The sequence below is a fragment of the Octopus sinensis genome, linkage group LG9 (assembly GCF_006345805.1).
Source record: "Octopus sinensis linkage group LG9, ASM634580v1, whole genome shotgun sequence".
In the NCBI taxonomy this organism is placed as follows: Eukaryota; Metazoa; Mollusca; class Cephalopoda; order Octopoda; family Octopodidae; genus Octopus; species Octopus sinensis.
In genome coordinates this window covers 65,948,587-65,962,146 of record NC_043005.1, presented here as the reverse complement: position 1 = coordinate 65,962,146, position 13,560 = coordinate 65,948,587, and the positions used below count along the sequence as shown (strand labels likewise).

The 13,560-nt window shown below is 37.3% G+C and overlaps 1 protein-coding gene across 1 annotated transcript in view; it reads right to left on the bottom strand.

Moving 5' to 3' along the window:
• The window catches only part of LOC115215440 (synapse-associated protein 1), a gene marked incomplete at its 5' end in the record, with an annotated part of 79,993 nt that overhangs the window by 31,708 nt on the left and 34,725 nt on the right, over positions 1-13,560 (bottom strand). Inside the window, 2 exons of the mRNA XM_036506019.1 lie at positions 5,525-5,616; positions 11,555-11,694. Of these exons, the coding sequence (XP_036361912.1) occupies positions 5,525-5,616; positions 11,555-11,694 (232 nt within the window). The remainder of the gene's footprint in view (positions 1-5,524; positions 5,617-11,554; positions 11,695-13,560) is intronic.

The following is a 13,560-nucleotide window of genomic DNA, read 5'->3' as shown; positions in this document are numbered from 1 at the left end:
GACGAAGTGGGTGAATTTTAGTTTGTTCCTTATCAGGGATTAATCTACATCACTATTTTTATTGATGAAAACCACAATCAATTATAATTTTTGACAGAATTCTGGGACAACCTTCTTTAGTTTTTGATAGTTGATTGTTTGTGTTGGTGCTATTTTAACCCACTTGCCAAAAGTTGAAATTCATCATTAAATAAATTCTTTTTTCAATATATTTATAATTTTAAGGTTTTTTTTATTCAATTGTTTTGGAAGTTTTCTCTTGTGTTTTACCTTTTTCCAGTATTTGTTGTCCTGACATTAAAAAAATTAATTGTTCTTGTTGACTTTTACTGAATGTGTGGAAAATGCTCAGGGGCAATGAACACTGAAAATGTACAGAAAACAGCCCCCATCACATTCTAGGAAAAAAGCTTCCGTTACCAAGTCAGTAGCGGGGGCGATTGCTTTGAGAATGTAGCTGCTAGAATAAGAATAGCCTGGGCAAAGTTCAGAGAGCTCCTACCTCTGCTAGTGACATAGGGCCTCTCACTTAGAGTAAGAGGCAGACTGTATGATGCATATGTGCAAACAGCCATGCTACATGGCAGTGAAACATGGGCCGTGACTGCTGAGGACATGCGTAAGCTTGCAAAGAATGAAGCTAGTATGCTCTGCTGGATGTGTAATGTCAGTGTGCATACATGACAGAGTGTAAACATCCTGAGAGAAAAGTTGGACATAAGAAGCATCAGATGTGGTGTGCAAGATAGACAACTGTGCTGGTATGGTCATGTGTTGCATATGGATGAGGATAGCTGGGTGAAAAAGTATCACACCCTAGCAGTAGAGGGAACCTGTGGAAGAGGTAGACCCAAGAAGACCTGGGATGAGGTGGTGAAGCACAACCTACAATTGTTGGGCCTCACCGAGGCAATGACAAGTGACTAAGACCTTTGGAGATATGCTGTGCTTGAGAAGACCTGGCAAGCCAAGTGGGACTGTAACTGTGGCCTATGCCAGTGCAGCATAACCAGCCCATTTAAGAGCACCCTTCAATCATTGAGCAATAAACTGCACTTGTGAAGACCATTGGGGTGTGGTTGATGCCAGTGCTAGCTGACTGGTCCCATGCTGATGGCATGTAAAAAACACCTTTTGAGTGTGGTTGTTACCCATGCCGGTGGTATGTAAAATGCACCATTTGAGCGTAACCAATGCCAGTACTGCCTGACTGGCCCTCGTGCCGATGGCTTGTAAAAAACACCCAATACACTCTCAGAGTGGTTGGCGTTAGGAAGGGCATTCAGCTGTAGAAACATTGCCAAATCGGACTGGAGCCTGGTGTGGCCTTCTGGCTCGCCAACCCTCAGTCAAACTATTCAACCCATGCCAGCATGGAAAGTGGACATTAAACGACGACGATGATAATGGTGATGATGATGAACTGTGTTCTGATCATAGTTTATTTTACCTTGTTTTGTTGCATTCTCTGTCCTGTTTTGGGTATTCAATCTATTATTTGTCCTTTCAATACTGTGTTTAACTACTAGGGAAAATAATCTAGGCTTATTTCTGAATCTAGAGTTGCTTTTCATCTAGTTCTTTACAAATAATCTTTGTTGAGATCTTGAAAATGGCTTGTCATTCTCCAGAGTTTTTAGACCTGTTTTGGTTTAGATACATTTTATGCATATTAGAATGTTTCTTTACATTTTGTAGTAAAGTAGAGTTCTTACAGAAGTTTGTAGTAGATTCAGCAAGAGACAATTGTTTTTCATTGCTATGTGTTGTAGCACATGTTACATTGATTAAAGAGCTTTTTATATATTTTGAGGTAGTGGGAAGGCTTTACCATAATATTCAGCATATTCAGGAGGGAGACCAAAGAAGACTTTGGATAAGGTGGTGAAAACTGACCTTCAGACATTACATGTGACAAAGGAGTTGACTGGTAGTACGTGGTGTTGCAGAACAACCGATCTTCTCTGCAAGCATAGTGTATGCACCCCATCCATTTGCTTTGCCTATTCTGTACCCTTTGGACATGCATCCCCATCTGCATCCATCTCTTGTCCATTCCATGCCCTCTCACACCACAATCGTTTATTCTCCTAATTGTTGTACTTGTCCTGTATTTTCTCATCCCTTCTACTCATTACATCACAAGACCCCATAACAGAGAGGAAAGTACTGGGTTTGCACATATTGAATATTACCCCGCCCTGTTCCTCCACTACCTACATCTTGCTACTCTTCAAATCATAGGTAAGGTTGCTTGAGCAAGGAAGGATTGCAATGCTGGTGACTTTTATCCTCCTTCCCTGTCACCATGCTCTCATGGAAATGCCTAGAAACAGGTGAAGGACGGCAACAAGAAAGCCATCCAGCTGTAGAAAAACCTGCTTCAACAAATTTCATCTTATGCTAGCATGGAAATGTGAATATTAAAATGATTGTGATGAAGAGAATGAATATATATATTTAAAGGGGTTTGTATGATTGTGTATAGAGGGATATGTAATATTCAAAGGAATTCCAACTATATTTTATGTTTTATTTATATTCTTTATAATATTAATGTAGAATATAGAATATATAGTATAAATAATATATATATAGTGAAATGAAATGAAGTATTGATAGTCTTATTGAATATAAAATATTAAGGGACTAGTATACTTTCTTGCATTAAAGCAGTCTTCAAGGTCCCAGGTTGTGACAGGAGTGTTTCAACTGTGTATATATATATATATATATGCTGGATGTGCAATGTGAGTGTGCATTAGTACAAAGATGCTGAGTGAAAAACTAGGCATTACAGGAATCTGATGTAGTGTGCAATAAAGAAGATTGTGCTGGTATGGACATATGATGGGTATGAATGAAGACAGCCAGATAGGGAAGTGCTGATTGCTAAATGTGGCTGGAAATTGCAGAAGGAGACTCAGGAAGGTATGGGGTGAAGTGATTAAAGTTGACCTCAAGACCCTGAGCCTGATGGAGGAGATGATAAAAGACTGGGATCTCTGGCAATATATGGCTCTTGAAAAGACCTGCCCTCATCAGCAAAACTAGGTTTTTGAAGTGTTACATATTGCACTCATCCATCCTCCCACGCCTTAAGTCTGCCTCTCCTACCACCCAGCTCCTGCAGACCACTACTGTTATTTCTCTCTCTTTCTCTTGTCCTCCATCTTTTGACAGCCATATCATATTTACCATTCTTGTTGCTTTTCCCGCCACCCACCCACTCTCTTCTGCATCTCTCTATCTTCCCCCAAACTCACAGTTCCTTGCTCGTCTACCCTTCAATCTTAACCATTTTGGCAATCTGCCTCATCATCCCTTCATTCTCCTTCCTGTAAAAATTTGCAAACCAATTCATCAACTCACCTTGTGGGACCACCTTTGTAAGCCATCACCATTATCTGTCTATTGCAGCTCCTACTGTTAATTTTCTTTTTCTCTTCCCTTCCCCTACAAGATGTTAATAGCTAGGCAGATCCTCTACAAGAACCAGCACTGCCCTCCTCTCACAGTTCAATGCCCTTATCCACTAGTATGAAGCTCCCCCACCTCCCAACCCATCAGGGTCTGTAGTTCTGTGAGCTGCATGGCAACCTCTATAGTGCAGGTGGCACAAAAAGAGCACCCCATCAATGCTGTAAAGTGGTTGGCATCAAGAAGGTCATCCAGCTGTAGAAACTATGCCAAAACAGACACTAGAACATGATACAGTCCTTGGACACATCAGATCCAGTCAAACCATCCAACCCATGCCAGCATGGAACATGGACATTAAATGATGATAATGATGATGAAATATATACATATATATATATGAAAGTGGAAATAGATAAATAGATGTGCTAGGTGTGCAACAAATTACCATTTAAGGTTATGGCTCTGGATAGTATCCACATTAAACATTAAACTCCATCTGCTGTGTGATCCAGAGGAACATGCATACAATATGAGGGTAATGTATAGTGTGAACAGCACATGTAGCATGGGAGAATAACAAGAAGCAAGTTGTAGGTAATTTGTTTATACATTACTCTTGCTTCAGCAACTGATAATCAAGATCCATGATTGATCTGATCAAATATAATTTTGCTGCCTAATCACAAATATATATAATTTGTGATTGGGTAGCAATCTGGCCGAATCATTAGCATGCTGAGTAAAATGTTTAGCAACATTTTGTTCATCTTTAGGTTCTGAGTTCAAATTTTGTGGAGGTCAACTTTGCCTTCCATCTTTTTGGAGTCGACAAAATTAGCAACAGTTGAACACCAAGGTTGGTGTAATTGATTTAACCCCTTCCCCAAAATTGCTAGCCTTGTGCTCAAATTCAGTTTTAATATATAATTTGTGATTATTCATCAATCTTGATTATCAATTGCTGAAGTGAGTGTAATGTCCATGGAAAATAACAAAATACTAACAACTTGCTTCCTGTTATTCTCTCATACTGTATGTATGCATGTATAAGTATATATATAATGTGTATATATGTATATATACACACATACATACAAATATGTATGCATTCATATATAAAAACACATATACACACACACATACATGAGTGTATGTGAGTGTGGTGAGTGTGGCAAAAACACCTCAAAATTATAAAACTTCAAGGCAAATATTGAAATGTATAAGAAAAAATGTACAAGAGAAAAATATATAAAAAATGCAAGCAAAATATGAAGAATTTTATATAATCATTCATAAATATGTGAATTATAATTGATATCGTGAAAATAATTTGCATAATTTTCTTATTAACATATTTGTATTATATTTAAATCTTTTTGAAGTGGATTTTTAGAGCAAAAATTTTCCAAAACGTTTTGCACCTTGGAAGTTAATAAAATGACAGAACAGTAGTCAATGTGTTCGTGATTTATAATCTGTTATTGGTTCTTCAGTGTGTATCTCACAATGAAATTCCAAAAGACCATCTATAGCATTAACTGGATGTTATAACAAGAATATGTATTGTGTAACTGACAAGTATTTTGTTGTGTTGTTGTACAGCGCTTGGCTCAAATCCAAAGATAAGTTTAATTCAAAAAGGATGAATTTGAACAAGTATATAAATGTCTTCAATTGCTTCAACCAACTGAACGGGTTACAGAATATTATTTTCTCCCAAATACTCCAAGAATTATATCACAATATCAACATACACGCACATGCACACAAAAAACACGGATATTTATAAATATGTGATTTAAGATTTGCAGTAATATTCATTTTGAAACAGAAATAATTTATTGCATCAGCTGTTTTTCTTAACTTTTCTTAGCGCTATATACTATAGGAATTACATTTACGGTTTTTTTTTTCTTCTCATAATTGTTATTTAAAATGCCACAATTTCTTTTCAATGATTATGTATATAAGTTGAAAATGAAAAATCAACCAAGTTAATAACGTGGAAAACAAAATCTAGTACGGGATATCCAATATTGACAAAAGCTGAATGACACAACATTCCAGAATATAAAAATACACAGGAAAAAAGTTAACTTACCAGTAGATTGAGCAATTGAGGTAAGTTGAGTTGATTGCTTGATAAGGGATACTCGGTAAAAGTAGTTTCGCCAGAAGTTCTCCTCATTAATTCTTTCATCAGAGCGAGGACAGAAAAATTGAATGATTTGAAAGAAATTAGTATCTTTAACAGAATGATATAATATTTTATTTAAATTAGGTTTTTAGAAAAAAAAAAGGAAAAAAAGGAAACCAATGAGAATGACAGAAAACTAAATGCAAGAACAATTTTTTTTTGTTGGCTGTGTGGTAAGTAGCTTGTTTACCAACCACATGGTTCTGGGTTCAGTCCCACTGCATGGCACCTTGGGCAAGTGTCTTCTACTATAGCCTTGGGCTGACCAAAGCCTTGTGAGTGGATTTGGTAGACGGAAACTGAAAGAAGCCCGTTATATATATATGTATATATATGTGTGTGTGTGTGCATTTGTCCAATCCATGCTAGCATGGAAAGCGGACATTAAACGATGATGATGATGATGATGTATGTATGTGTGTGTGTGTGTATGTTTGTGTGTCTGTGTTTGACCCCCCCCCCCCAACATCGCTTGACAATCGATGCTGGTGTGTTTACGTTCCCATCACTTAGCGGTTCAGCAAGAGGGACTGATAGAATAAGTACTAGCAGCCTCTGTATTAGCACTGGCAATTTCACCAGTTGTTTTATGTAATGTAAATTAAAGAACTTCTTAAGCCTTTCAAACCAGCCTTTATTGGTCAGAAAACACTTTTATTATAAGCTTAATCTAAGTTTTTCTGCAAATCATCATACAAACTTTTGGCATTATACATAAAGGCACATTACATCAAATCTGATCCTCAATTCATACACACAAGTTACCCCATTTTACCCCTTTTATTACCAACCCGGCAGAAACTGGCTCTGAGTACAAATGACTTGTTTTTATAAGTTTTTAATTAAAATCTTCTACCAAACCTTAGTCATAATTTATGTTCCTAACACTAGCTGAATGATAACTAAGCTATTTTACTAAATTCTTTGTTATATTTAAAATTAATTGAAAGAAACAGAGAGCATCTCGAAATAAATACAGTAACGAAAGGGTAAAGCATCACATTTGATCTATGAAAAAATAAGTTTCAAGCAATTAAGGAACTTGACTTTATTTTTCTCAGTTGTCATGCATTGTGTCTACTGAAGACATTGCAAGATTTAGTGTTTTCATAATGTAGCTGATCTATTGCTCCCACATCAAGCCTTTTTGAAACATCAAGTTTAATATCCAGTGTAATTCCTTTTTCGGTTTCTTTCTGTAGAATTGTCTTCTGTTCCACAGCTTGAATAATAAGGTAAATCCAACAGCAGTGGTGATCAAAATTAATCAACTACAAATAAGTAGTAGTAGAATAAAAGAGAACTAGGAGAAAACTGTTTTGTGAATGCAAAGAATAGGTGGATGTAAGAATGGAAGTGAGATGAAAGGAGTACAACAGAAAGAGGTAGGAGGAAGTGCAGTATGATTACACTTAGTTGGAGGGTTACCACAGTCATGGCACTGTACCCCTTGTACCTCTGATTTGAGCCACAAAAACTCCACTCCCTACTCTCTCTCTCTCTCACACACACTGTTGAGTTGATACACAAATGTAGCCCCAGACATTGTTACCACTATTATTATTTTCATATGAATATATTATATGAAGGTACTGTGAACAAAAAGTAAACACTGAGTTGTAGGATTTCTCTCACAAAAAGACAAGATGGTGAGCTGGTAGAATCAACAGAATGTCGGTAAAAATGCCTTGTGATATTTTTCTAATTTTCTACATTCTGAGTTCAAATTCCACTAGGGTAAACATGCTTTTCAGTTCATTTATGTTTGTTCCTTCTTGAGCCATCCCTGGCTCATAGGGCTGGTTTCCTTGGTCTATAAGTTCCCCACCTGGATGGGACACCAGTTCGTCACAGGTGAGCTGCAAGATGCAGGAGGAAAGAGTGAGAGAAAGTTGTGGCAAAAGAGTCAGCAGAAGTTCACCATTACCTTCTGCCGGAGCCGCATGGAGCTTAGGTGTTTTGCTCATAAACACACAGATCACCCAGTCTGAGATTCGAGCCCGCAATCCCTCGACCGCTGCTCTAACCACTAGGCCATGTGCCTCCACTCAGTTCATTTATAGTGACCTATAATAAAATATCAGTCAACTAAGGAGTCAATGGTATCAACTAAGTCCCTCCTCTCCAAATTGCTGGCCTTGTACCTCAATCAGAAACCCCTTTTTTTTTCACAAAAAGTATCTTACAATACTTTTGAAGTATCAGTACTAGACAAAATATTTGTGATACTTGACAGGGAAATAGAGGAAAAAAATTGTCGATAACATCAATTCCAATATCAACAATGTCAAACAAAGTTGATAAGAAGAGTAATTTAATTCAGAATGTAAAGTGAGATAATGTATTTTTCTAACTTTAGTCTCTTAGCATACACACACTAATACAAGGTAAACATACATATAGATTCAGTTAATTGATTCCTTGCAAGAGCTAAATAAATTCGGTCAAGCTGTAAGGAAACTACAACCTAATATGAATACATTGTAGCATTTTACAAAAGAAAGACAAGAAAAAAAAAGATAAAAGAAAGAAAGAAAAAACATCAATGCAGCACCAAGTGCTTCAATTGGTTGCACACCACAAGGTTCAATGGAACCTATTGAAGCAAGCCAGCATGCTCATGGCATTACCTTAAGCAATGGCAAGGCTAAGGCATTGGAAAAGTCAAGCATCCTCACAGGTATCCCCTGTCACCTCAGTGGGGTGAGTTGCCAACAATGGCAAGAACTTCACAGATAATAGCTCAGTCCCTCCAAATGTCTCAAACACCACATGTTGGTAGAGATAGTTCACTGCCAGGCCCTGATACATCAGGGTTTTGGTTCTTTTTGTTTTATTGTGGATAACTTCGATCACTTGAATGGAATTTCTCCCCAATACGGTATATGGGGCAGAGCAGAGACCTCAACCAGAGATTTCACAGGTAAAGAGCAAATGTACAGATTTTTCCAGTAGGTAAGAATGCTGGTTTAGGTGGAGAAGATACACTAGTATTGGAAAAATGGATAGATAACACAATCAGAGTAGCCAGAATATATGGTAGAATAATAAAGCCAATATATGAGGCACAGGTGTGGCTGTGTGGTAAGAAGCTTGCGAGCTGGCAGAAACGTTAGCACTCCGGGTGAAATGCTTAGCGGTATTTCGTCTGCCATTATGTTCTGAGTTCAAATTCCACCAAGGTTGACTTTGCCTTTCATCCTTTCGGGGTCAATAAATTAAGTACCAGTTACGCACTGGAGTCAATCTAATCGATTTAATCTCTTTGTCTGTCCTTGTTTGTCCCCTCTATGTTTAGCCCCTTGTGGGTAGTAAAGAAATAAGAAGCTTGCTTCCCAACCACATGGCATGGTGCCTTGGGCAAATGTCTTCTACTGTAGCCTCAGGCCAACCAAAGCCTTGTGAGTGGATTTGGTAGACAGAAACTTGATGGTATGCACTGCTCTCTCACTCAATAATAATAACAAAATAATAGTTTCAGTTTTAGGCACAAGGCTGGAAATTTTGAAATGCACATCTATGTGCGTGTGTGGTAGTTGATATCGATGAACCCAAATATCAAACGTCACCTACAGGTAATGTGGGAGAGAACTTTTTTCTTCACTCTCATCTCTTTTTCTAAATCTAACATAAAAAAAGGTAATAAAGTCTTGACTAAAGAGGAAAGTGTCTCTCTTCAGTTTTCTTAATCTTCTCCACTACACAACCTCTCTTGCCATAGGTACCAGACTGAAGAAAACTGCCAACCCAGCCTTGTTAAAGAAGGGCATAGGAGCAACCATGATGGACTTGGCCAATAGCTGGATCTATCTTACATGTGACAACTGTTGTTTAATAACTTCAAAACTCAGCACTCCTTGACAATGCACAAGTGTGTGCAATACAATTTCATTGCTCTGCACACATTTTGGACAATCCTATCTGACTGCACTTCTGTTCCTGTACAGTCATATCAAACTGGTAGTGTCCCTCAGTAGCATTAGCAAGCTAAGGATTTCTGGGAGTTATCCATAGTAGTTTCCAACACATAAGTCCTCCAGAACAGACCAGAGAGGTTGTGCTTGTCAATGATCAGAGTTTACCTGGATACATCAACCACTTTTACCCACCACAAAACCATTAAATATTATTAAAACAAAACTGCCAAATGCATTACCTGTCAAGTAATAGACAGTGAGTACCTAATAGCATTTCAGATACCAGGTGCCAAATATTGGTCTATTCTTGACCCAGGACCACAGTTCCGTCAAAAGGAAGAGCTAGAGATATATGTGCCTTACAAACAGAGACCACACTTGTTACAAATCTCTGCAAGTGGCATAGCCACAGCACATGTCTGAAAATTAGCAATCAAGGTAGGCCAAATCTATCAACCAAAGGATAATGGCAACAAATAAAGTGCCTAGCATGAGGAATGCATCCCATCCTCAGGAAGTGGTAGAGCAGATGCTCCAGTCTGATTAAACATAAGATGGGACACAAGGCATGCAGTCAGATAGTAAATAATGACAGAGGTATTTGGCATTTGCTAACTCAATCTTTCAGTGATAGCCTCCCCATTTCTGGATGATGCTAACCACTCTGCATATAACCTTCTCCCAGTTCCTGTTCACCTGGAAGGTCTGAATTGAACCAGACCCCAGCAGTTTAAGTAGTCTGTCCATTCAGAGTCCTACAACACTGCCTGATGGTACAGACTTGCCTCTCTATGTACCAAGATTCAAGCCTGCTACCCTAAACTGATTTATCTTTGCTCATCCATCACCTTGTATTCCTTAGAATGATGCCAATTTTCATGGTGTCTGACACCAATACAGTGGCAAAATTACAGTGAGATCTGTTTTGGCATATGCCAAAACCGATCTTGTGCATTCCAGATCAATGGAATGCCTGTCAATAGTTATAGCTTTTGCAGCAATGGCTGAAGAGCCAGTACATGTAGAAGAGATAAAAGAGGATAATCCTGATGGATTGAGCATGCAATATGAAATGTTTCAAGGTGTGGCTGTATACTGACCACTGAATAAGTGCCAATGTACCTTCGAAAATAGATTCAAAACCAGGTGCTTTTAGGAAAGCAATCAATTAGTGATGGTTGGCCCTGTGAAAGTTTTTGATTGATCCAAATCAAAGACTGGCCCCCATCAAAACCAGGTTTATTTCTTCTAAAGCTTTGGCATAAGGTTTAGACAAATATAGAGTCACTTGTAAGTGACCCTTTATTATTAGACCCTTAAAAATGATGAGCAAAGTTGACCAAGTTGGCATCTGAGCTCAGGATGTAAAAACACATAAGTAAATTCTGCAAAGCATTTTTTCTGGTATTCTGTTATTTAAGTAGATTTCTTTTAAGTAGGCATAAAAACACATTTGAAAGAATAGGCACACAGTCAATGATTTAATCCCAGTAAATATAAGAAGGGTCTTTAAAAAACTTCATAAATCACATGGAAATATCAAATTATATACTCCCAGTCTTTACTTTCTAACTCCCCTTCATATCCCTTTATTTTTAATAAGTATCATGATATTAGGCACTTCTACTTTCTCAATGTCACAATTCCAGCTTCATACTCACTCCTTATTTCTCACTGCACACTTAGAATTCAATTCCCAGTTGCCTTTCCATCATCCCTGATAATTGCAACATTTCATTTCTCAGACTCAATACTGAACAGTTTTGCCTAATCTTTTCTCTCAAGGGAGAACTTTCATAATCATGTTTTTTACTCCAGCTAAACCTATAACATCCTTTTTATTGCCCCCAACATCCTTTTTATTGCCCCCAATCCCTTCTTCAACACCTACTCGGAAATCAAAGACAGACCAAACACTGCTCTGAATCTCTAGATTAAACATTAAAACTCTCTTAGCAGTCACACCCCTTCACTTTCCATCACCAATACTAGCCTGCTTAACTATAGATATACTTACTGTTTGGGCACCAACTCAAACCTCATTTTCTGAAGTTCAGGGTCTTCTTGTAGAGTTGCCATTGCAATTGGATAGACAGTATCAAAATCAAAACTGAACTGAACTCCCGCAGGAGGATTTCTTAGGAAATTTCTCTTGTCCTGTAAAAAACATAATAATAAGGCAATGAGATTTGTGAGAAAAATGATATTTCATACACACTTAGTTAAATAATGTTTCAAAAATCTAATCATAAATGCTTTTTTTTACATATAAATTGGTTTTGCATCAGTAAAAAGGTTAAAGGGTAAAGACCCCTTTTGGTCATGAATGACCGTGTGATTGCACCTAGAAAGTTCCCCTTTGAAGCACAAGTCTAGGCAAGGTTGTTTATGGAAGACTAGCAGTTGCCCATGCATATCAGCCTTCCATTTCCACACCACTGATGTTATCCAAAGAAAAGACAAAGGCTGATACAGCTTGGTACCAATGACGTCGCAACTCATTTCTATAGCTGAGTGAATTGGAGTAACATGAAATAAAGTGTCTTACTCAAGAACACAACATACGGCCCAGTCTGGGAATCGAACTCACTACTTCATGATTGTGAGTCCAAAATGCTAACTACTGAGTCATGCACCTTCATCAGTATCACTAATAAAAATCTTGAACTGTTAATTAATATGGTTGTTAGACTCTCTTTAGTCAAAAATGAGATTTTTCTTTTAAGATCATCATCATTAGAGAAGTAGCAATGTCCATAACCTTTGTAAATTCCCTTTTCCCCACAATCTACCCACTCCACCAAAAAAGTTATTGACTGGTCCATCATATATGTGTGTGTGTGTTTGTGTGACTGTGTTTGTCCCCCACCCCAACATCGCTTGACAACCGATGTTGGTGTGTTTATGTCCGTCCCTGTAACTTAGTGGTTCGGCACAAGAGACCGATAGAATAAGAACTAGGCTTACAATGAATAAGTCCAGGGGTCGATTTGTTTGACTAAAAGTGGTGCTCCATCATGGCTGCAGTCAAATGACTGAAACAAGCAAAAGAAAATAGATAGTAACGTGTGGTCTTAGGAGACAACATCCCTAAAAGATAGTCTTTATTATTCACTTGTTATGTCTTCTACGTTGTAGAAAAAATACCAACCAAAAATTGCAAAAATCCATATCTTACTCTTTCACTTGTTTCAGTCATTTGACTGTGGCCATGTTGGAGCACTGCCTTTAGTCGAACAAATCGACCCCAGGACTTATTCTTTGTAAGCCTAGTACTTATTCTATCAGTCTTTTTTGCCAAACCACTAAATTATGGGGACGTAAACACACCAACATCAGTTATCAAGTGATGGTAGGGGTACAAACACAGACACACAAATATATACATATATACAATGGTATATATGTACAACTAGTATATATTGCTACAACTAGTAGCAATTCTTGTTTTATATATATTGATAAATTAATATTTTTATGTATATATACATCTAGAAAACCTACATACATACATATATATGTATACCTACCTATTAACTAATAGCAATTCTTGTTTTATATATATATATTGTTAAGTTAAATTAATATTTTTACTCTCACATATTCCTAATAATTTTATAAAAGTTTTCTCCATATTAATCCTCTCTACTAAAGGTATAAGGCCTGAAATTTTGTGGGAGGGGACTAGTTGATTACATCAACCCCAGTGTTTTACCGGTATTTAATTTATCAACCCCAAAAAGATGAAAGACAAAGCTGACCCCAGCGGAATCTGAAGTCAGAGAGTAAAGACAGACAAAATGCTTAACAGCATTTTGCCTGGCATGCTAATGACTCTGCCACTTTGCTGCCTTTGTTTCATATTAATGAAAACAAACCAGTAATAATACCGAAAATATTATAACAGAAATTTCTAGCAAATAACATATTACTATCATTTCATTATTATCAGCACTTTCAAATGATTGTAATCACTACATAATACAGGCAAAATACAATACTAGCTTGTTATAAAAAGCAATC